This window comes from Microtus ochrogaster, chromosome 19 (genome assembly GCF_000317375.1).
Source record: "Microtus ochrogaster isolate Prairie Vole_2 chromosome 19, MicOch1.0, whole genome shotgun sequence".
Taxonomy (NCBI): Eukaryota; Metazoa; Chordata; class Mammalia; order Rodentia; family Cricetidae; genus Microtus; species Microtus ochrogaster.
Genome location: NC_022021.1, coordinates 6,035,264 through 6,060,247, shown reverse-complemented (window position 1 = coordinate 6,060,247; position 24,984 = coordinate 6,035,264). Strand labels below are relative to the sequence as shown.

The following is a 24,984-nucleotide window of genomic DNA, read 5'->3' as shown; positions in this document are numbered from 1 at the left end:
GTTGTGAGCCACCATGTGGTTGCTGGGAATTGAACTCAGGACCTTTGGAAGAGCAGGCAATGCTCTTAACCTCTGAGCCATCTCTCCAGCCCTCAGAACCACTTTTTATTCATCTGCTCATGAGATTTTTGGAGTAGACTGTTTCAAGATTGACTTTTTGCTAAAAGGAACTTCATGTTTTTGCTAAAAGGAAGCCTCAGAAATGGCACTGAGCACAGGACTACAAATAGAGATATATAAGATACTGATTCCAACATGGTCTTTAAAAATATTTATTAATAAATGTGATTGATAACAAAATGTTTTCAAAGTTACACATTATTTATTTTAGCAAGAGACATTTATTTTAGAGCAAATGCAAGAATAATTTGTGTATTTATGTATTTGAATTGAACAGTTGTGATTGAACTTTTTGTCAGTTACTATGAAAATATGAAAGCTTAAATTGTAAATGAAGTTACTAGTATAAAATTCAGATCTGATATTAGATCTTAGATTTCTGATCTTAGATCTTCACCTCATTAGTGAAAATGATCACACAACTCTCTAGAATAGCCATGCAGTGCCAGTGTGACCTCCTCTCTTTCCATGTGTCTAGACTAGCAGTGCAGCGTCAGTGTGACCACATCTTTTTCCATGTGTCTAGAATCGTGACAATCAAATGTCGCTATTCAATAAATTATGTTTCTTCCTAACCCAGTATTTAAAAAAGAATTTACTTGTTAAGTCTATGAATCTAAAGTTTTAGTATGTTTTCTGAGTAACCAGAAATGAAAATGATTGCACTCAAGCAGGCCTTCCAAACCCATATTCATTGTTTAAAATAAGTATATTTAAAACGCTTCTATCTTTTTTATTTTAAATATTCTTGCAAACAGTAAAACTTCCTTTAAAATTGAATTCTTACTTATATAACAGAATTTAAGTTTTCTGTTTTTAGAAATTCATAAAAACTTGTAGAGACTTTGAGTTATTAAATGTGGATTACTAAAAACATGGTAGATTCTCATATTCTCATTTTCTACTCTAAAAAAACTTAAAATATAATTTTAAATAAAGAGCTTCAGATTCTGACAGTACAACCCAGAGAGGAAAATCAGTGTTTTATAAATGACAGATGTAATTACAGAAGGTTATTCTTACATGGTTTTATAATATTGGAAAATTGTAGACTTTACTGCCTGTGTAGTGTTAGCAGCAAAGAGGACCCCAAAGTTAGTCATCCGCTTTGTTTTCCTCCTTGTTGAGGGCTTCAGTTAACAGCTGACAGCCCTTTTGTTTGTTTAATTGTGTTTGCTTATTTCTTTGTTTTGTTTTTACATACCAACCAAAGATTCCCCTCCATCCTCTCCTCACAGCTGTTCCCCCAACCCCATCCACTCCTCCTGTTTCTCTTCAGATACAGTCGGCTCCTGTGGGTATCAGCCAGCCATGGTATATCAAGTTGCAGTAAGACTAGGCACCTCCTCCTATCAAGGCTGGAAGAAGCCATCCAGTAGGAGAGAAGGGCCCCAAAAGCAGGCAACAGAGTCAGAGACAGCCCCTGCTCCCACTGTTCTAGAGTCTCACAGGAAGAGCAGAATCCTGAGCCAGGCCTCTTGAGAAATTCAAGCTGTGTATTATTTTGTGCCTATGTTTTCCGTAGACCACACACATTGTCTATCTTAAAATGCCATTTTTTGTCTATATTAGGTGGAAAGATGAATGTTTGTGTTTATTTATTTATTTTTGCTTTTCTTTTACAATTGGACCAAAAATTCCCAGCCTTTTAGCCACCATATTTTTTATCTCCACTTTATTCTGAATGGCTTGAAGTATATACCATGTGATCATAAGTGTACCAATTTTTTTAATAATAGGTGACTTTCTAGTTGTGAAAAAGTCCCTGTTGCATCAGATGCTGTGACTTTTGCTCAAATTATGAGTAATGAGAGCAGATGGTGGCCACTTTGCCTTCATTTGGTGTGACAGTGTTGGCACTGGAGATTCCTGTCTTGACTCTGTAGGTTGAGTCATTCTTTCATCTGGACAATGCATTTGGGGGTGCACTGAGCATGAACATGAGACCTTGGAGATGCTTGAATATATGACTGTCAAAACAGTTCATTTTAGGGTGTTCCTGTTAGGTTAGAATGGAGTTTCTGTTGGCAGGTAGCACCTTCATGCTTCAGTCTCCTGGTCTATAAAGCAGATGCCAGTACCCACTTTGCTGCGTCAGTGTCTTCTGGGGAAACAAATGCATAGGAGCACCCTGAAGTGCAGACCCTCACCGCAGTTTAATGCTGTTCAGCTGGGACCCCTGCTGAAAGGCCCCTGGCCTCCCTTTGGCTCTTGTCTCCTGTACTTGAAAGTGTATCTATTCTTAGTTATGGCCCTAACTTGTGTCTGCCTTCCTCAGACGACACTGCTGAGTCACCTTGCGCTCTGACTTCTTAGCTCAATCTCCATTTCCCACCTTTTCTATAAAAGCGTAGCTCTGAGTAGGTGTTCTCTGTCCACTCAGCCAAGAAGAAGCCCTGCTTCCTTCTTAAGTTTAGTAAGACTCTAGACCAACACAATAATCCAAATCAGACCAAATTAAAAGAAACCCAATTTAATGGATGCCAGCGCTCCCGGGTGGCCCTCCAAAAAAACACAGAGAAGGGGATGGAGAACCAGGGGGACCCTGAAGAACCAGAAAGACTACTTGTTTGTTCTCTAGGGGGCAGTTTAAATAGCCTGTGGGAGTTCTCTTGACCCTCCCTGGGGAGATGTAATTGGTGGTCTTTCTCGGAGGTGGAGTTTGGCAACTCTTAGGGAAAGGGGCTTGAAATGGTGCTTTCTACCCAACATTCCAAAATGGATGCCAGGAGCTGGGGTGAAGTTCCCAACCAAACACCTCTGACCTCATTTTTGTGTGAGCTTCTACCTCCTCTGCACGTACAGGTTTTATCCACTAGTTTCTCTTCTGCTGTCCAGCCCCCTTTAGTGGTTTCTGGCCTTGAAAGGGGAGCCAGAAGAGGAGCACAGAGCCTCAAATCTGTCCTCCATTTCCTACACCTTAACCCAGTTACTTCTTAGTAACCTCACTTTCCGCAGACCCTGCTCCGCAGAGGAGGTCAGGATCCTTAAGTGTTTCGTGCTTCTTTTTTAAACAGTATTGAAAAATTTGCGTGTTTTGTAACTTCCTTTCCACTAAAGTACTTACACAGTAATATTTCTCTTTTGTTCTTCTAGATATTCTTCCCAAATCTAGACCAAATACTTAGACCTTGCTGGAACTGCTGTATTTTTAACACCAGCAGAACCAGAAACGTGATTACACAGGACCAGCAGTCTTCCCTCTGACTCCTTTACTTTATTCTACGTGTTTAGATTGTGCCAGGACCCCTAGAATTTCCATCTGATTTTTCCTATCTGTTTCTTCTTTTTCTCTTTTCACTGTCTAGATCAACTCTACTTCAGTCCTGTAATTCTTTGCTCTGTTCACCTTAGCTGATGTTTTCCCAACCCCAGCTTCAGCACAGTGGCCAGGTCAAGCTGTGGTGATGTCCTGCCACCATTTGAGTTCAGTAAACTCCTCGGCCACCATGTCTGAATCCCCCTCTCTCTTTTTAGTTTACTTATATTCTTACCTAATACTCACATTTCTCTTATGAAACTATGTGCTCAGCTGTTTCTGAACCTTTGTTCATCTTTGTGCATTTCTCTTATTAAAGAAAGCAGGTGAGAAGGAAGTGGCCTCCTGTGCTCTTCACTTCTCCTACTGGACGGTGACTGCCGGGAACTGAAATGGTACTGTCCGGAGGGAGGGTGCTGTCCTGGATGATACTGCATTGTGATCAGTGATGGCCTTAGGACATGATCTTGTCTCAGATTTAATTACTTTATGGATGTACTTTGAAATGTGTCCGAGAAGAGTTTGGAGTATCGTCATCTCTGCAAAGTAATTCTTTTGTCCCAAGTAATGCCTATAACAAAATTGCCTTTTTATATTTATTTTTATTTTGTATAGTGCTCACCTGCATGTAATGTGTGCATGTCCACACTGGCCATAAGAAGGAGTAGGAATTCCTGGGAACTGGAGTATCAGTCACTTGTGAGCAGCTGTGTGGGACTGAACCCAGGTCCTCTGCAGGAACAGCCAGTGCTCTAAGTCCCTGAACCTTCTCCAGCCCCACAAAATCACCTTGAATAGTTCATATTTTAAGCACTTTTACATACTTTATACAATGTGAAGGAAAATATCTGGAAGATTAGAGAGAAGACTTAGCAATGCAGACATTGTGTGAGGAAGTGATTCTCATTTGTATCTCTGCATCTTGGGGTTTTTTTGGGTTTTTTTGGTAACATAAGGTCATGACACATTAGTTGGGATCTCTGGTGTGTGCCTCAGCTCTTACAGATGGAGATATCAGTGAGTATCATGGTGATCTGAAGTCATGACTATAATGTTTCTTTAGACACATTAACATTGTTTTGTCTGTGGAATTGTGTGACGGCTGTGTGCATGCTGGCATGACTGCAGCGTATGTGTGTGCACGTGTGTAGAAGCCAGAGGTTGATGTCAGTTATCTTCCTCAGTCATTTTCCACCTTAGTGTTTGAGACAAGACTTGTCACTGAACCTGTATTTCCTGTGCTTGGCTAGATTAGCTGTCCAGTGACCGACCACTGGGTTTTGGCCTGTGTCTGCCTCCTAAATGCTGCATTCCAGTCAAGGGTAGTGCCTGGGCTTTTTATGTGAGTGCTAAGGATCAAAATTCAAGTCTTCATGCTTGCACAAGCAGCACTGCCTTAGCTGACAGATCACTCTGGTTCTGTGTTAACAATGGTAATTATATACAGCATACTTAAGGCCTAGTAGTCTATCAGTGTGATGTAAGTGTGAAGTATTTGGTGTTCTTGAGTGTAGCACTTAATAGATGTTAAGAATATTTTTGTGTCTGGGTCATGAGATTAATGTATGAACTAGCTGTAGAAAAGCACTGGAATCAGACATCATGCCAGCGATGTCTGAGATGGCTATAACTATATCAGGTCTTATGTATCTTAGAACTTTTGCTGTCCCTCTGTGGGAGGTATTGTGACACTGATGACCTCCTCTAGTGACCTCAGAACCCTGCAAACGCACCAATGGAACCATTTCAGGCTGATTTCTGTGCTTTGAGAAGGAAGGACTGTCTGCTCACGGGTGTTTACAGGGCTTGAAATCCTTAGCTTGTGTGACGATTGAATGTCAATTTTTATTATAAATATTCAAAGCTTTGTGTCTTTCAATGTTTGTCCTTCTCTGTTTAGTTCATACTTTAAATTCTCCAGGAAAGAAATTTCACTTGAGATTTTAAAACAAAGGGAAACCGTCAAGCAGGCAGTCCTGCATAAGGAAGCAGGCAGTTTTCTGCTGAGGAAGGGTTATTAGACCCCCTTGTATTGCTCATTAGCATTTATTTGCTCCAGATTTTTAGAACAGTGGGTGTTTGGTAAACTTTTCTTACTGTTTATGCAACCTCTGTGCAATAGAAGCATATCTGCTGCTTATCACGTCAGGTCTTTTATCTACTTAGCTTTTCTGCAATCGGTATGCAAATAGATGTTCATAATGCATGAAAAATCTTTACAGAGATATTGTTACATATTTTTGTTTGTGTTTAGGACTTAAGATTCTTTATTTTTAAATGAATATATTGACTAGAAGTTAGTTTCCTAACCTTGTGACTTTTAATTCCATTTTGAAAATGTTCCTGTCTTGAGGTGTATAATCGAATGCCATAGAAACAAGGTGGCGATTTGAAGGCAGCGAATTGATAAATAGATATTTTTTGCAGCAAGATCTTAAGATCAGTAACTGTTGTCCTTATAAAAGTCAAATACAGTCACTCAGCTGTTAAAAACCTAATCCTCTATTTAAGAAAAATATACAAAAACAAATTGTCTATCTTTCTGCTTGATCTCCTCTCAAGCAGTAACACAATGGAAACAGTGGGTGATCTGTCAGTGTGTTTGGTTTGTCAATGGTGGTTTTGTATAAATATTGGGAGGCTAAGAAATAAAATTCACACAGTAAAATATGATTTCATCTGCCTTTTCTCCGCAGCTCCGTGGCTCATGCCGCGGTGTGAAATCCTCATTTTACACACTTTGCAGGCGGAGCACATGAATTATGCATTGAGCAAGAAAAATCTCCTGCCTCAAGTCCTATATGTGTCTGCCCAGGTTCTGTCTCTATTACCAAGATGAATTGCAAATGGAGAAATGTTTGATGGGATAGGGCTCTTAACTTCTTTGTTTAGAATTCAGATTTTATTTTTATAGTAGACCCTTTAAGTATGAAAATGTTGTGAACTTACTATGGATTTTTTAAAATGAAAAATGAAATATAATGTAGGAGAAGCATGCTTGCATATCATGAAGCATTTTATAGCTTTGATTCGGAATGCAAGGCTTTTCCAACGTGGTGGAAATGACCGTCACCTATTGCTAATGTCGTATTGCAGTCACTGCTTACTTGTTCTTCTCAGAATGTCAATGGCATTCTGTCCTTTTTAGTGCCTGTTGTCTGTCTGTTCTAGGCTCTGGTAAGAGATGAGCCCAGATTCACATACAGCTCTCCTCTGATGGTACACATTCTTGGTTGAGAAGTAGGGTGTAGATTTGCCTTCCGCTCTAACTTTATTTATTTATTTGTTTGATAGGTTTCTAATTTTCAGGTGGGGAGCTTGCACTCTGATGAAGGCAGCCTTGTTGTAGCTGGCAGGAAGCTACACCCATTGTGTACAACATGCTGATAACCTTTGAGTTAGGTTTTTATTCAAGGGCAAAGTCCAGTAGTAATGGGCATTTTCATTCTGAATCTGCTTTCATTTACTTGTAACTGAAATTTCAGTCTCAACTAACATTTCTTTTCCTTTTCCTTCAGGCTTGACAGGGGGCTGATGCTTTGTGTTTGCAGGAGGATAGAAACAATACTGTTTTTATTTCTTTTTTTAGTTGTAATCATTTTTGGCTTTAATGTGTATTTTTATATAATTCTTGGACAGTTCTCTGAATGCTAGCATAAAGAGACTACATGTAGAACTCAGTCATGTGAAAATGTTATTTCCCAGGTGCTTCTCTGAGTGTGTGTCTGTCTGTCTCTGTAGTCCGTGTGTCTGTATATGTGCGCACACATGCACTCGGGCTGAAGAAGCCACAAGAGGGTGAAGGATACCACATCTGGAATTCCAGGTGGTTGTGAACTGCTGGTGTGTGTGCTAGGAACTGAACTCAGGTCCTTTGTGAGAGCAGTGCACTGAGCCCTCGCTGCACCCCACCACCGCAGCATCCTCTTCTGTGGAGCTGGTGTTCATGTGTGTGCACAGTACTCAAGTGCGCCTGTGCTTCAGTGACACAATGATTTATGCTAATAAGTTTTAAATTCTGTTATTGGAGAGTGGGGACTTTGTCATTGTTGAGTACAGATTTAAAATTCTATATATATATTTGTTAAATGAATGAATGAACAAAAAGAAGTGAAAAAAAGTTTTATTTTGAATTTGAGAATTTTTAAAAAGAAAAGGTAGACAGATTAAGCAACATTGATACAGATAATGTCGTTTAATGCACTATTCTTTGTTGACCTTTTTTGTTTACTGTGCTATTCAGATGTTCTTAATTATGCACAGTGGGGCAGGTGTGTGTGTGTGTGTTTGTGTATGTGTATTTGTGTACTCTGTGCGTGTAGATGTACATTTCCTTCTTTATGTGTGTAGAAGCCAGAGATAAGCATCTAGTGTCTGTCTCAGTTACTCCCCACCCCCCAACCCTGAAATGTTTGAAACATTGTTTACACCAAAACTAATTAAACTTGAGTGGCTAGCCAGAAATCCTGCTGTCTCCACCTTCCCAACATCCATGACTCTGACATGGACGTCAGGATCCCAGTTCAGGTCCTTAGGTTTTTACAGCAAGTGCTGTACAAACAGCCATTTCTCCGACCCAGTTATACCATTATATTAATTAAGACTGGTAGTCCTCGCATGAGCCATTGTATGCTCTCCATGGTGGGAAATCTCACAAACAGTGACTAAGCCAGTTTGCCCTGGAGGAACCCTAAATTTAGGTGGGTGTGTTTAAATATTTACTATCTATAAAATGCTTAGGAAAGTGAGCAAGTTGTTTTCCATACTAAAGAGCAAAAGCTGAAGGTGAAGCCCTCTGACGCAAGCTGGTATAGGAGTGCAGAGGATCTAGGTCACTGCCTCTGCAAACTCCTCTGAGCAGTCCAGCCTGTCCAAGCCTGAGGACATCAGCGCTAGCCATGTATTGTTTGAATATTCCTTTTTCTTAAGTAAATCTGTTTAACAATTATTTCTAAGAATGTTTATTCACTTTCTAATAAGAAACACATTGTATTTTTATCTAACAAAAATGTAATTATTGCTTTTAAATTTTCTTCTAAAGGTCTTTTATAGTCCTTAAACACAAAGTATTTTAATTAGTAGTTTGTGTGATGAGTAAGAAATACAGTATGCTAGCACAGAAATTTTGATTTAGGACTAAAGTGTTGGTGTCACCATACAGAAGTTTCAAGTGTGTTTTGTTTCTAAGAAGCAAAAGTATGCTTGTTTTGTAGTGGTAAGAACACTTCATGGCTTTAGACAAGATCTGAAATAAGTTGAAGTTTTTATATTTTACAGGCAAAAGAGAGAAAACCCCAGCAAGAAAGACATCCTCCCCCCAAAGACGTTTTCCTTCTAGATCTAGACGACTGTAAGTACCGGGACTTCCCTGTGTTCTGTACTCGTATAGTACCTCTCATGTCCATTTAGATTTTAGAAGCATCTGTTGTAAAGGTCAGGAAAGGTGGGAATTTTCCAGCCAGTGGTATCAGTGCCTTTTATTGGTTCAGCATGTCAGTTCTGTGTCATGTGAGTAGAGCCACAAATGAAGTGTATTAGACCCATTCTACTCCAGGGATTTGTCCTTGCATTGCTAAATAATGATCCTGTCTCACAGCATCCACATTGTGAGACCCTGACTGTGGGGACTGACAGCTAACTCAGGAGGGAACAGAGAGTGGTTCAGGAAAGCCAGAACCATCTTCTCCAAAAAGTCTCAATTCAAACAAATATATTTTTAAGAATGCAGACACCTATAACTTTGCTAACCTAAGAATACATAGTCGCCACTCTTAAATTATTCAGTGTGGTGGGAGCTGGGTAGTGCTGTGAATTTTGTTGCAAGGTCGATTCTGTACTAGGAGAGCAGTTGGAAATAAGAGTTCATGAATGTTAAACTGCTTGTATTTCAGTATATTTTTCCTGTGTGGAGGGTGAGTTGTTTGGGGGTTACCTCATTTTGTCATAGATCCATTCTGTTTACACTGTCTATTGTAACAGCCACAGAAAATACTTCATAGAGAAAAATAGAAGCGTGTAATACATAAAAACACTTACTATAGAGAAATTGAACATGTTTGGCCATATTAGCAAAGATAATAAGGTTTGTTATGATCAGATGTTGCTGTGGTTGTTGAAGCAGATGCAGGGTGTATGTCGCATTGATGGAACTAGAAGTTATGTTAAATAAGGTGGAATTGCACACAAGCCTTGTGTGTTTTGTTTCTGGTGGCATCTGGGTGGTAGGAGATCAAGAGAGTAGACAGAATACTACAGGAGGAAAAAAGGGATGGGGGGCAGGTAAGTGAAGGTAATATGATCGAAGCATATCATATGTCAATGAAAATGCCATAACAAAAGTCACTCGAGGTACATGATACTTTCCAGCACTCGGGAGGCAGAGGCAGGTGGACCTCAGTGAGTTTAAGGCCAGCCTTGTCTACAGAATGAGTTTCAGGACAGCCAAGGTTGATGCACAGAGAAACCCTGTCTCAAAAGTGTGATGCAGCTGGAAATGGCTCTCTGTGTGTGTTTTAAACTTCTTTATTGAATCTTTGGGGTATTACATCATTTATCCCAATTCTGTTCACCTCCTAGTCTCCCATATTCCCCCATCCCTGTTGTCCCCTTCTGAAATCACTCTTTGTGCTATTCTTTACATTAATGTGGAAAACGTGTCTTAACCACTTTGTTTATGTGAAGTTCTGGGTGATAAATGTTAGAGATACAAATTTTCAAAAACTATTGTTCAAGATATTTATACCTTATTCTGATATTGGTTTGCCATTATGTTCTGAAAGCTCAGGCTAATCACTTTGTGACTTGATAATAACTTGACTAAATCAGAATATTAAATAGAGTTGTCATACATTCGTTAATCAAAGTAATTTAGTTAGATTTACTAACAAAATAAAATGTTGCTTTTATTAATATGAGTTAAATTTTCATTCACACTTACTTATTTGGGCCTTTTCTTCCAGTTAACTCAACGTCCACCCCAGTTGCCCTTCCTCCACCAGCCCTTTCTCCAAGCTTGGTAGCTGATCTTGAAGGTCTAAACTTGTCAGCTTCTTCATCAGTTATCAATGTAAGTGATCATATGGTACATACCACCTCTCTCATGAAAAAAGCCAAGAATTAATATGAATTCGTAGTCTTCAGTAGATCCTCTTCTAACAAAAGTCTGATTTAGACCTTTTAATTTTGTAATGAGTTTTAAATTTATCCAACTGTTATCTTCTCAACTTACTTCTGCTGACTAGTTACCTTTACTTATGATAGGATGTGTACATTTTTTCACTGCCCTATGTCTGTAGCATAGAGGGATTCTTTGTCATGTCGAGGTAGTGTATAGACAAGGAGTGCCAGTCATCAGTGACGATGCAAAGTGTGATGCACACACTGACACACACACAGACACACATAGTGCATTGTTAAATAATTTCATTATTCATTATTATATTTCCTACACGAAGGAAGACTTCTCTGCAGTCGAGGCTGAGAATAAAGTCAATTATTGTGTATATTAACCCACAATTCTTCTGTTCTCACCACATGGCTACTAAAAGTTTACTATTATTTTTATTTTAAAAGCCCTGGATCATGTTTCTCTTTGTGTTATCTTTACAGATTTATTTATATATGCTGGTATCTCAAAAAATTGTGTTTTTGGGGGGTATAACTTTAATGGGGTGAGAATTCTGCCTAACACATAATAACATCAAAACTGTCAATCTGTCCATGTCTGAAGCTGCAATAATTTTTCTGTATGTTAGCATCTTATGTCCACCAACCTTTCACTTTGAGTCAGACATGATACTTAGGATGTATAGTCTGTTGCTATGACTGACCTTTTGTTGAGCTAGTCCAGTTGGTGAGCTTTGATGAGCAGACATATCTGGGAATTGATCTGTGGATTCAGTGGTCAGGGAGCTGCTATAGGTTGCATACTGCTGATCTGAGCTGCTTGGAAAACATGGAGCAGCTTCTATTGAAAGAGCCTTGTATATCATTCCAGGGGTTTCTCCTTCAGTATAAACATGCTACACCAGTCTGGGCTATCTGTTCCTTCTTGGTGAGCTCACATAAAGCACTGCTGAAAACTAGTAAGCTGCACTAATCTGTTCAAGTACAGAATGAGATTTTTCTCTTAGCCACTGAGAAATGAGTAAGTGGTGTTTTGAGTTGCAGGATGCTTTTCTTTCTAAAGGAAAGAACACATTAAAGCATATTTAAAAGGATTGGAAAGCATTGAAAATTGGCAGTGACGTCTTTCATTTACTCAAGTAATAAATATTTATTGAGCATTTGTGTTAGCCTCTAAAGAGAAGTGGTGATCAGAAAATCTATAGTGAACCATTTAGGCTCCCAAAACTCACTGGGCTGTAAGGTAGGGTAGATAACAACCTGCACTTAGACACACCAGATGCACAGTGCACAAGTCTTTGTGACTGTTACAGTCTGGGAAATAGCACCTCTATACTTCTGTGTCCTGTGGTGATGGTGTCTTCCTGAATTGTGAGATTGCATTAGAGCAGAGATTGGCACATTGCATCATTCAGTAAACTAACTCTCTCTGTCTCTCTGTCTCTGTCTCTGTCTCTCTCTCTGAGTGTGGGCATGCATATGACTTGAGAGCATACTTGCACAACTTGGTATGGGTTTTTTTTGTTCATTTGGATTTCTTCAGTTAAAATGAGGATGCATCCTCACACAATAGTTTCTCTGTATAGCTGCTTGCAGAGTTATCAGTTTTCACTCATTAATCTATGTGTGTGTTTGTATTTTTCTATATTTAACTCTTTTCATTTAATTCAGTGTATCCTTTGTTTGCTTGGTTTTGAGATTTTTGTTATTTGTTTTGTGACAAGTTCTCCTTCTGTAGCTCAGACTGATCTCGAGCTGCCACTGCCTTGCAAGTCCTGGGATTATAACTGTACCATGCCCAGTCTTTCAGACAGTAGAACTATTTGGTACAAAAACGGGGAGGAGCACCAAGCCAGGCAAAACTCATTAGGCTTCATAGCAGAGGTTACTTTTAGGAGGGAGTTAAGTGTGTGTGTAAGGGGCATGTAGGAGCCCTGGGTACTGCTCACGTTCTGTCTTCTGATGGGTGCTTTTGTGTGGGTGTGTTCCATTTAGGAGGGAAAATCATTGAACAGCTGTGCACTTAAAACATGCTTTTCTGTGTGTATATTTTACTCTAGTAAAACATTTTTGAAGTAGATGATAAAAATGGGTTATAAATTCAAGAGGAAATACAGATGATAATGGATGGATGAAAATGTGCAGTCGTATTAATGAATAAATGTAAATCTAAAGAACCATGTTGCCTAGCATTAGCAAAATACTGCAAAATTCAATGTCTGTTGGTGAGGAGACAGTGAAATGGGCATTTTGTTACCAGCTCATTCACGATACATTAAGTGCGTCCTTCCAGATGATATCATGTCTGCCCTTAGCAGAGTCATCAAAATACTTCCTCTTCCACTCAGTAAACTGCTTGTGAGGAAATAATAAGAAATGCAGAGATTGATATGCATGTTTGTAAACCACCTTCTCTAATGACCCAATAATTAATGGTTATATAAAATATGACTAAAATAATTTAAGAAAATTTTTATAATCAATAAAATATGTTCTAATGTGAAGGGAAAAACACAGATCCAGTAGCATATATAGGTCTCAGTTTTTGCAAAATTATACAGTGGTATAATTTTGGGAAAATAAAAGGCTGAAAAAACATCATTATGTTAATTTTTTTATTGAGAAAAGGAAGAAAAAAAAAACAAGTTTCCACCTCCTCCCAGCCTCCCATTTCCCTCCCCCTCCTCCCACCCTTCTCCCCCTCCCCGCACTCCTCTCCCCCTCCCTCTCCAGTCCAAAGAGCAGTCAGGGTTCCCTGCCCTGTGGTAAGTCTTCGGTCCTCCCCCCTCCGTTCATATCTTGGAAGGTGAACATCCAAACTGGCTAGGCACCCACAAAGCCAGCACATTACGTAGGATCAAAACCCCTTGCCATTGTCCTTGGCTTCTCATCAGTCCTCATTGTTCGCCATGTTCAGAGAGTCCAGTTATATCCCATGCTTTTTCAGTCACAGTCCAGCTGGCCTTGGTGAGCTCCCAATAGATCAGCCCCACTGTCTCAGTGGGTGGGTGCACCCCTCGAGGTCCCGACTTCTTTGCTCATGTTCTCCCTCCTTCTGCTCCTCATTGGGACCTTGAGAGCTCAGTCCAGTGCTCCAGTGTGGGTCTATGTCTCTATCTCCATCCATCACCAGATGAAGGTTCTATGGTGATATGCAAGATAGGATAGGGAACCTGAAATGACCCTATCCTATGTTAATTTTCTTAATTATGTTATTATGAATTTCTGTTTTGTATACTTTTCATATTTTAATTTAATCAAGCTGTAACACATATATTGTCCAAAACAGTACTTTTTTTTTTTTTTGGTTTTTTTGAGACAGGGTTTCTCTGTGGCTTTGGAGCCTGTCCTGGAACTAGCTCTGTAGACCAGGCTGGTCTCGAACTCACAGAGATCCGCCTGCCTCTGCCTCCCAAGTGCTGGGATTAAAGGCGTACGCCACCATCGCCCGGCTTAAAACAGTACTTTTAAAGCAATCATGGAAAGGGCATCTGCAAATGATTAGGATGTTTGCAGCACAGCTCACGGCTGTCTGTCTGTCTGTCTGTCTGTCTGTCTGTCTGTCTGTCTGTCTGTCTGGACTACCATGACTAGCTAGCTAACTGAGTGAGACTGTTGACAGTAGGACAGGCCTCCGTGTTTGTTTTTGACTCTACTATTCTAAGTATATGTAAATCTAACAAGCAGTTTTGAAGCAGTAAAGGTAGTTACAGTGGGATCATAAAACAGGTTTGTAAAACAAATAGATGAAACTTTTCTTTAGTATATGTATAGCTTTCTTGTTCATAGGTGGTTCTTTATTTTAGTCCACTGAATTGTTTCCTTGCATATCTGGTGGATTTTGTTTCTTGCAGTCAACCAAAATATATGCACAGAAACCCAAAGAACAATTTTTCACACCAAATATTTTTCTAATGAAAAATCCCTGCAGACCTGGGCGTGATGGTTAAGTGGAATGCTAAGGCAGGGAAATTGCAATGTTTAAGGCTAGCCTAGACTACACAGTGAGATCCTATTTCAAAAAAGGGCGGGGTGGAGAGATGGCTCAGTGGTTAAGAGCAATGACTTGTCTTCCACAGGACCCAGATTCAATCTTTAGCACTCAGATGGCTGCTAGCAAGAGTCTATAGCTCCATTTTCAAGGGATCTGATGTCTTCTTCTGACCTCCATCATTACTGCATGAGCTGGCACACAGACATGCAGGCAAATCACCCACACACATTTTATAAAAAGAAAGGGATAGAAAAGTAGGAACTCAACTGTTAGTCCCAACCCTGTGGATCATGTTTTTAGTAAGGCCAATTGAGCGCAACTGTAAGGCAAAGGCTTTCCTTTGGCAGTCTGGTGGAGACAGGGTGTAAACATAGCATTTGTTTCAGCCTTACATGAGACAACTTGGAGTTGGCCAACAGATGGCTCCTAAATAAAGAGCATTTTAGATCTTGCTTATGATATTTCAGTGACAAACTGTTTAATCCAGTGGATGTTTTCACTTGATTATTGTTAAACTGCGAGCTTAAATCAAGTCCTGACAACACAGATGGAGCAGTCTTCTGCATATTAGAGTTCTTATGAGATGCAGAGAATGAAGGAGAGAGATAATATTGTATGTAAGAAAAATATGAACAAAATTTTAATACCTCTAGATTGTTGGAGTAGAACTTCAGTCTCTGTAATCTAGATGGCCTTGTTCATCTGGTTCACATAATTTGCTATAAAGACAAAGTTAAAGTCACTGAGCTGATAGGAGGACAGCTCAGTCAATGAAGTATTTGTCTTGCAAGTGTGAAGACTTGAGTTGGGATCCCAGATTCCATGTAGAAACCAGGCACAGCAGCACAGCCTGTAAGCCCAGCACTGGAGGTTGCTGAGTCAGTGAGGTCCAGGTTCTGTGGAGAAGACACCCAATGTCAACCCCCTGCCTCCACACGCACATATATGTACCTGCACATGAACACGTGCACACCACACAAACACACCATTACTTTTTAAACTATTTTAGGAAATTTCTATTTTATCTGATCAATGATGTCACCATGGCCTTGGCTCATTCATTGCAATTTTTATGTTTCTTCTCAACTTTAATGTTTATTGATTAGTCAGCTGGTGGTTGAGATTGTATTTTTATGGAAACACCTTTTCTGGGTTATGAAGTTTTCAGGCAATCTACCATATCACAGCACCCATAATGAACGTACAAGGCCCGTGGTTTTTTAACACTTGAGTATGCCTCGTCTCTGTGTAAGACTCGGTGTTAAAAAAAGACATCTGCACTCTGTGAACTGAAAAGAAATACCCACATGCCAGGCCATCTCCCTGCTGCAGTTTCCTCTGTCAGATCAGGGAGTTGTTGTGGCTCATTCTTCTAACCTTAGCAGCTGTAACTCAGGGCTGTTTGCTTGCTCTTAAACCCTCACCTCTCAACAATCTTTGTGCCTTGCAATGACCAAGCCTCCATGTCTGCTAAGCCTGTTCCACTGTTGTGCTGGTCTGCTCACGGGTTCCCCTGAGAAGCGATGCTAACTGAGTGCTTCTGTCCTGGCTGGTTTAGAACCTGATAACTCATTCTTCTGATGATGAGCCAAGCAATCAGGTGTTTTCACCCCTTGTATTCTGCTAGTTCTGTAAATTACATTGACCTAGCTCAAATCAAGTCTAGAATATGAGAACTTCTAAGTTGCTGAGCGGTTATGAGCGTATGTTTTTTTTTTCACCTATGTTATAGGAAGCTTTTTGTTAAAGTTGGTTTCTCTAAAAATCGAGAACTCTAAACAGTATGTGTGGGGGTAAAAAAAAAGGGATGTGGGGGCTGGAGAGATGGCTCAGAGGTTAAGAGCATTGCCTGCTCTTCCAAAGGTCCTGAGTTCAATCCCCAGCAACCACATGGTGGCTCACAACCATCTGTAAAGAGGTCTGGTGCCCTCTTCTGGCCTGCAGACATGCACACAGAATATTGTATACATAATAAATAAATAAATAAATAAATAAATAAATAAATAAATAAATAAATATTTTTTTAAAAAAAGGGATGTGTAGCTGATAGGGATTCATATTAGTAAAAGCACACTTCTAACAATAGTGTGGACTCATTCTGTCAAATTGACTCTGCTCATCCTCCTGGTGCCCCATCCATGTGGCCACATGAAGTCATGTGTGGTGCTGTTCATTGACGAGTTGTAGGAGGCAAAAGTTGGACACAAACCAAATGCCTTTCTCTGGGATGAATGAGTGGATCGTGACTTATGTATACACTGAGCCACTGCCAGCTTTTAAAAAGGAACAGTATAAATACATGCTCAACAAAGATAAATTTCCAAAGTAGTATTAAGTAAAGTTCTAGAGAATATGTAGTATGAAACTATTCTTAGAAATTCATTTTATAAGAATTTTTAAAAAATATATATTTATGTCTGTCTCTGTGGGAGTTCAGGTGCCTTTGGAGGCCAGAAGAGGGTACTTGATTCCTGGTTCTAGAGTCCGGGAGGGTGTGAGCATGGGTGCTGGAAACTGAGCAAAAACTGTTCTTAACCAGTGAACCATTTTGCTATAATATTTGCTCTTTAATTTATAGTTGATAATTATTACTACAATTTACAGCCCAAATGTAAAATACTTAGAAAGAGAAATGCAAAGAAAAGGTTAAAAGAGAGGCAGTTCCTCCAGGACCGTGAATAAAATGGTACAACTCTGCAGTGTGCTCTCATCTATGCCTACGCTAGACCTCATTCCTGGCCTGAAGCTGACTTGTATTTACATCTGATGTTCACCAGCTGCAAGGACATTTCCCACACGTGCGTTATTATTTTATATGTGTGGAAAACACTGGAGGTGGCACTGTTGGTAAAACAAAACATAAGTAGTGTTACTGTGCTCACCAGTAAGAGGGAAAGGAGCTAAGTAGTTTGTGTGCAGGGCATAGCAAAATCAAAAAGAAAAGATGCATGTATCATATTTGTAATAAATTGTGCAGCTATATGTAGCTAGTACAGAAATTCTGTGAATTGTGTGAGAGAGAAGTAGCCACAGAGGACACTGGTAAGTGTTTAGAAGCCATTTTGTAAAGACTTTGAAAGAAATGTAAGAATTTTTAAGGGACTGGAGAGATGGTTCAGGGGTTGCAGAGACCTGGTTCTGTTCCCATCATGATGGCTTACAGCCTTCAGTAACTCCTGTTCCAGGGGATTCTGTAAGCAGTGCACACAGATGATACAGAGATATATATGCAGGGAAAACACCCATACACATACAATAGAAGTAAATAAATCTGAGAAAAGAGAGAATTTTTAAGGCAGTCAAATCTTTGTTCTATAAAGATATGTGGAAGAAAACTGGACAACAAAAGTCAGGAAAGGGCTTAGCGGTTTCTGTTGACTATCCAAATAGCAGGATGTGGTCTGTCAAGAGACAGGGAGGAGAAATAGTAGAAGACACTAGCATTGGAATTTAGTTTGTAACATACCACCTTTGAGCTATTTGTGGAACTTCGAGCTGGAAACTTATAGTAAGAAAGGAGGAAACATCCATTTGGGATTTCAAAGAAAACTCAAGAGCAGCTATTTAAAAGTCAACATGCACACCCAGTCACACATGTCCATGCCCCAAAGCCATCAGGATACAGCCCGTGGTTTAAGGTAGAGATGTTGAAAAGCCTACGTAGGCACTAATTTTGGAATGAAACTAGACTAATGAAGATGGAGTGCCAGGGTTCATGCTGTAAGATCAACAGTGGGGCTGGGAATGTGGCTCAGTGGTCGAGCACTTGCCTAAGCTTGCTCACGGTTCTGATTTGGATCTCAAGAACTGGGAAAGAAAAGAATTATCGAAGGGAAAACCTGGAGAAAGAGTGAGAGCAGAAATGAAATGACAGAGCTCATAGGGGAAAATTAATGTGGAGGTGGCTGGAGAGTTGGTTCAGCAGTTAAATGCACATAACTGCTCTCACAGGACACTTGGGTTCAGTTCCTAGCACCCATATTGGGCAGCTCACAACCACCTACAGCTCTAGCTCTGGGAAGGTCTCATGCCTCTGGCCTCCTCTGGCATCTGCACACACATACCCACATACAGACACACACATACACATAATTTTAAAAGTAAATCTTTCTAAAATTCACACATGGGACCAGGAGCTGAGTCCTGAATAAGATTTTGTGGTGGGTTAAAAGAATGACATCTGTTTGGTACATGTCTTTAATCCCAGCACTTGGGAGGTAGAGACAGGTGGATCTCCGTGAGTTCAAGGCCAGTCTGGTCTACCAAATGAGTTCCAGGACAGACTCCAAAGCTACAGAGAAACCCTGTCTGGAAAAAAAAAAAAAACAATAAAAAGGAGAGAAAAAAAAATGAATCTTTAGTAGAAAAAACTGTATCTGGAGACTTGAAAAATGAAGGGACTCAGGATTGCAAAAACAGTACTTCTGGGTGCCTAATACACAGTTTGTGCGGGTTAGAGTAACCAACTCTGCCAGGAAAGTACGCTGGAGATGCATTGTAGAACCAGTCTCTTAGCTTGATGCTTTTTAATCTTTCTTGGCCTGGCACAGATAAAGCAGCAGTATGTGAGATGCTGGGGTGACAGAGAATGCTGAGGGGTGTTACAGGCACTCCAACTGGCAAAGGACACCTGACACCTCAGCACTGCACAGCAGGGAATCTGTGTGACCATAAAAAACAGGTGTGACCTGAAAGCTCTTTGTCCTATAAAATTAATTTAGGATAGTGCAATATGGCTCATTAAGAACGTTGATAAGTAGAGACTAAAAATATAGTATATTGTGGAAGAGAAATTCACAATAGTCCATGAAAGAAGCACCAGAGCTGATGAGAATATGTATTGTATGCTGATTTGTTAAAATCTGCTACTTTGGAGTTGACCAAAATCAAGATAAAATAGACACAGTCCTTCTGTAGAGTCCTGAATTGGCTCAAGATCTCTGATGCCACATCCACTTGAAGGGTTTCTCCCAAACCACCCTCAGGCGTAGTAATTTGTTAAAAACTCACAGAACTTAGGAAAGCACTATACGTAGGATTAAGCGTGAATTCTGAGTTCCAGATGCACACCCTGGGTGACATCAGGATGTGGCACTATGCAGAGTGTTACTGACCAGGGACGCTCACTGAACTTTGGTGTTTCCGAGTTTTTTACTTGAGGCTTCATTATATGGGCAGGGTGAAACTGCTGCTCTGTGCGTCATCTGCAGCCTTCCCTGCTCCCTAAAGGTGAGGTTTCTGTAAAGTGCCTCAGAGCTCAAAGGAGTTGTTCAGGCTGGGCCAGGCCCTGCCCTGAGTTACCTCCTAGTGTAAGCTGTCTAGGTGCCTCTCATGACTCACTGCCATGACACAAATGCACAGGTTTGGACCCAAAGGGCCTACACAATTCCTGGTATAATTTGGGTGATCAACACATTTAGAAGTGACCTCTCAGGAGCCAATCTTTCTAGGGACCGAGTGGGAGGCCAACTCCTTGTTACTCCTGTTTTGTTTATTCAGACCCAGGCTAAGTGGTAAGCAGAGCAGGCGAGATTCCTGTCTTGGCAGTGTTTACAGTGGAATGTGAAAAAGAAGAAAATTTGCCCTAAAGGCAAGTTCTCTTATTTTTATGGCATAATCTTGCTTATAGAAATTCTATAGCTGTAATTGCCATTATGTGTTGTTATTTTTCTCATAGTCTAAACAGTATTGATATTTACTGAGCCCTACATCCCTGCTGTGGTTTTCAGCCTTTAACACAGGTTAAAAGTTGAGATGTCTGAACTCCTTTTGCTCTCAAACACAATATGGAAGACTACTTTTTACAACTGTCTTTGACTCTGCATGTGGGCCCTCTTTCTCATCTTCCTTGATGCTCTGGTGCAAACAATGGCAGCAATAGTGGCAAACCAGCATCTGCACCTATTGTACGTGGTTAGGGTGGAATTTCCAGAAAAGATGATGTTAAATTTGATGGCATGCCTAAGGAGCCATGCAGCTAATGTCTCCTCCCCAAGTGTGTGAAAAAGGGAACCTAGAGATAACACTTGAATTTTAGCAAGCAGAGTGGAGGTCAGGGGAGACCACGCACATGCACATATAAAAACAGCTTCTAAAGTTAGTTTTTATCATTAGTTATCATTTTATCATAAGTTATCCTTTTTATCATAGTTAGGCAAGAAATATAAAAATTTAGCTACCAAATAGGCTTATGGCTTTCTGCTATAGGAAATCTAATCTACTGAGATTAGTACTCTCCATGATGGGGGCTGAGGTCTTGACTGTGTGTTGTTATAACCTAGCATGAGAATAGAGAGAGCCTGCTTTACTCTGGAGGTCAGTCATTAATATAAAAATAATATGAAAGAAAAGCAAGCTAGAACGGAGGAAGAATAGGACTCAGTTCACCTGAAACCTGTTAAAGCAGCACATGGAGGTATTAGGATAATTGTGCATAATAATAATCGTGATCAAGACTGAAGTTGCTTTAGGATTTTAGTTTTGATCTTACAGAATCTCACTTTCCCTTCTGTCCACTCTTCCTCTTCCTCCTCTCTCCTTCCTCCTTCTATCCCTGAAATTGCTGTGATCATGTGTTCCACTCCCTTTATACCACCAGAGTGTCAGGGGTTCCATGAGTATGCGTTCATAAAAGTGGCGGTGTGTCTCTGACAGAGTTTGCTCTCTGTATGATAGAAGCACTCTTAGAAATACACTTTTTACTTTGTTTTAAAGTGAAGGTATATTTAAGCCCTGAGCTAAGAGACAGTCCAGCTAAAATCAAATTATTTTGAGTTTAGAAGAGAAAGAAATTATGAGTCAAATTTTATAATAATTTTGTCATTTTAAATTTGAGGAAAACCCTTCATTTGTTCTGATGAAAATGTCAGTAGTCATGGAACTGTGGTAAAAATAATGAAAAATCACTGGCCTGGGTCTGCTTAAATTGAAAACATTTTTTAATTAAGGTTTGACAGTATTTTGTGCCTCCACTGCCTAGCCACATCCTGTCTTGTTCTTTTATTCAGTCCTCTACAGTTGGGAACTGATTCCATTTTGAGTTAAACTTAAAGGTGTGCCATGCTGTGGCCTGGGGTTTGTTTTTCCTCTGATCTACCTTAGAGGCTCTGTTGTTAGCAGAGGCCATTCTCATCAGTTCCTTTAATCTTTCTTTTTATTTATTCTTTGTGTCTGTCACATCATGCGTCTAGGTCCCATTCATATCCCGTCCCTATGGATACATAAGGGGCTGCTTTTTAAAAAGGAAAAAGTTTATAGTTGATTTTGAGTTACAGATACTTTTGTAAAATATTTTAGTTGGTTCAAACAAACACATGCCAATTTAAGTCTTTTATTTTAAAAATTACATTATTACATAGCTTGTGGGAGTTACTCAGTAAGAGTTGGTTCTCTCTTACTATGTCGGTCTTGCGGATATAACTTGAGTCATCAGGCTTAGCTGCAGGTGCCTTTGCTCCCTTTACGTCACACACACATACGCACTCGCGTAGTCTCTCTCTCGCACACACACAAACCAACCCAGGTTAAGTCTTAAGTGGTAAAGAATGATTTTTGTGATAGTAGAGCTCCACTGAGATGTTAATTATAGTTACTAGTGAGCACAGAACATGAAGGGCACACACATCTGCACAGATAAAGGATGGAGGAGTTGAGAGTAATGAAAGCCATGGGCGTTTCTCCCTCTTCTCCCGTCATCCTCTGCACTTGGCTGTAGGTCATCATCGCCAGAGCTGAGACAATTCTCTGCTTATCTCCTGCTGCTTTCTTAAGATTATGATTTTGGCTTTTACTTACTATAACTACAAACACTACAGTGTGAAGTGGGAGGGAACAAATGTAATTTGTTCTCAAGATATTTTTCTTTCTGGTAGATTTATTCTCTATTTCCAAAACTGGCAGCATTCTGTGCGAGTCTCACTGCTTCTGCTGAATTTTGCCATTTGCCAGAAGAATTCTTATTCTCCCTTAGTGTCATAGGTGACTGTGCACTGGCCAGTCACGTGTTAAATACTGTTGTGTGCCAGTCACGTAACTGTTCTCTTTAAAAGCATGCCAAATTTGTTTTCTAAACACACAGAACAATAAGAAGAAGAAATAAATAAATAAATCTTATTTAATAATATTAAGTCTTTTAACATGAAAGTCTGAAAAATATTTTATTATTATATTCATGAAGACTTTGTTTCCTCTCCAAGAAAGATAAAAATGAATTCAACTATAGGGTACATTCCCAACTAACACTATGAAATTAATTTATTACCAGAGATAAGAGAGCATGAAGTAAAAATAGATAAGTATGGTATATGACCCTAATATCAAAGAAAAGTAAAAACCACTTATCTTGGAATAGATCAGACACACTGTTATTCAAACCATTCAGGAATGTAATTACATCCATCTTTTATAAGCCTATCAATCAGGGTTATTTCTCTAAGTTTGCAGCTGTTCTACATTACTGGGTTTATAAATACCTCCCCAGAATGTTAGAGTAGCAGTAAAGACCTGTATCACCCTATGGCTCAAAGAAACAACCACTCCAGAAAGGCGCAGGAAGAAAGCTTGAGATAAGGAGAGAGCCCTGTGCCACGTGTGTGTCCTCCTGAGCCCATTCAAGAAGGCAGCTGCATGAGGATGTGTGGCCAAGGAAGTGTGAATGCTGACTGGTTGAAGAAGAAATTAAGGAATTAATTGGGTTTTAGTTTTGGATGTGAAATATAGTATTTTAAGGCTTCTTAGGACTTTCTTTATATCTACAGACCAAGTTCGTTGGTAAAATTATGTCTAAAAATTGTTTTTTAATAATTAAGAAGTAGAATAAAAGATTGGCTTAGACGGGCTAAGCAGATAGTGCCATGTTTGGTGTGCGTTTCCTCCCTCCCTGTTGTGGTGGGGGTCTAACCCAGGGTCTCATGCATGGGAGCCCACACACACTCTTTGTGCTAAAGGGAAATAACCTGAAATTCACTGAAGAATTAGTTGTTTATTACATTAGCTTCTCTGTTTTGTGTACATTTGAAATTTTCCGTAATAAGTTTTTAAATATATAAATTCATATGACATTTCTGATAGAATTATGATCTGGTGGAGTAGCTTGTAAATTTAAACCCATCATCAGTGTTGAATAAGTTCAGAACCTCATCTGTGACATTATGAAACTGAAGCAACCATTTCTCAGGTCCTTTTCAGCTCTAAGGCTTGGAAGTCTAAATACATTAAATAAAGATGTTTCAGATGACTTCAGCAAACATCATATAAAGAAAATATAATGAGAATTGGAGTCTGAGTCCCTAGAAGATAGGACAGAGCCTTTATGATGGCCTTCCCACCCCTGGTACTCACCGAGAATGGTGCTCACTAGACACATTTTAAGCCATTGAAATTACTCCTTGCCATCTTCTTGCTTCCTAGGATTCATTCCTAGTGAAGTCACTGTAAATAATCCTACTGTCCGTGTATGACATCACTCAGTCAATTATTTCCACCAAGTGCATATCTAGAAAATAGTAGAACTCTGGGGCTGCCAGGATGGTTAGTGGGTGAAAGCAACCTGGGTTCAGTCCCCAGAACTCACATGATGGTTGAGAGAGGAAGCTTGAAAGGCCAACTCCCTCGAGTTGTCCTGACATATATCATGCCATAGCACGTTCATGTGCATGCACAGATACACACAAAATAAATTATAAAAAATTTAAGAAAATAGTACTCATTGGCGTTCCTTTTATTACTTAACATGTACTATTTCAGACTGTAAGGTAGAGAGTAAATTACTATTGGGGGTTAGTTGAATATTTTATACCCTGTGGTCTATGTTCTCACATGCCCTCTGATTTGGTTAAAAGTACATCATGAGAGACTGAGAATCTGGAAATAGGATTTTGAGTTTATTTTGCTGTCACCAGAGAGCTCCTGCAAATTGAGAGCACATCTTTCTAAGGGAACATTTACCTCCTCACGTCTTCAGCAGCTATCAGACATGACATAGGACATATTCATTGACCCTAAAATTTTTCATCAGAACCCTGCACTGAAAGGGGGCAGCCCCAGCCAGACAAGAGGCTCATTTCAATTTTAACGGCTGTAATTAAAGGTTAATTCACTGAGTCAGGATTAACGAGGAAAGTACAAATGATAGGCAAGCAGCTGCCTTTATAATACAAGATCAGAACAATGCAATTACAGTAAGAATTAGAAAAAAAATCAACTTCCAGGAAAGGGTCCCTTAATGAACGAATTAAACTGTGATCACTGAACATAAATTTATCAAATAATGCTTCTTAAGGAATCATATACATCGACACCGCATACCTAAGTATATTCTTTCAACAGTGGGAGCAAAGGTTGGTGCTATGAAGTTTCTTTATTTCTAAGTTGCCAGAAAGTATAAGGCTGTATTTAAATAAGATGTTTCCACTCTCTTCTTGATGTCCAGTGGTCTCTGTGGAGCTGTAATTGATCCTCTTTTTCTGCCCAGCTCTGCCAAGTACTT

The 24,984-nt window shown here is 39.7% G+C and overlaps 1 protein-coding gene across 2 annotated transcripts in view; it reads left to right on the top strand.

Annotated features, from left to right (window-relative positions):
- Nucleotides 1–24,984, top strand: part of Ap3b1 (adaptor related protein complex 3 subunit beta 1) — a 201,626-nt gene that overhangs the window by 126,195 nt on the left and 50,447 nt on the right. For both annotated transcript variants that reach the window (XM_005356483.2, XM_026783761.1), the window contains exons 21-22: nt 8,657–8,729; nt 10,339–10,445. In XM_005356483.2, coding sequence (XP_005356540.1) covers nt 8,657–8,729; nt 10,339–10,445 — 180 coding nt within the window. The remainder of the gene's footprint in view (nt 1–8,656; nt 8,730–10,338; nt 10,446–24,984) is intronic.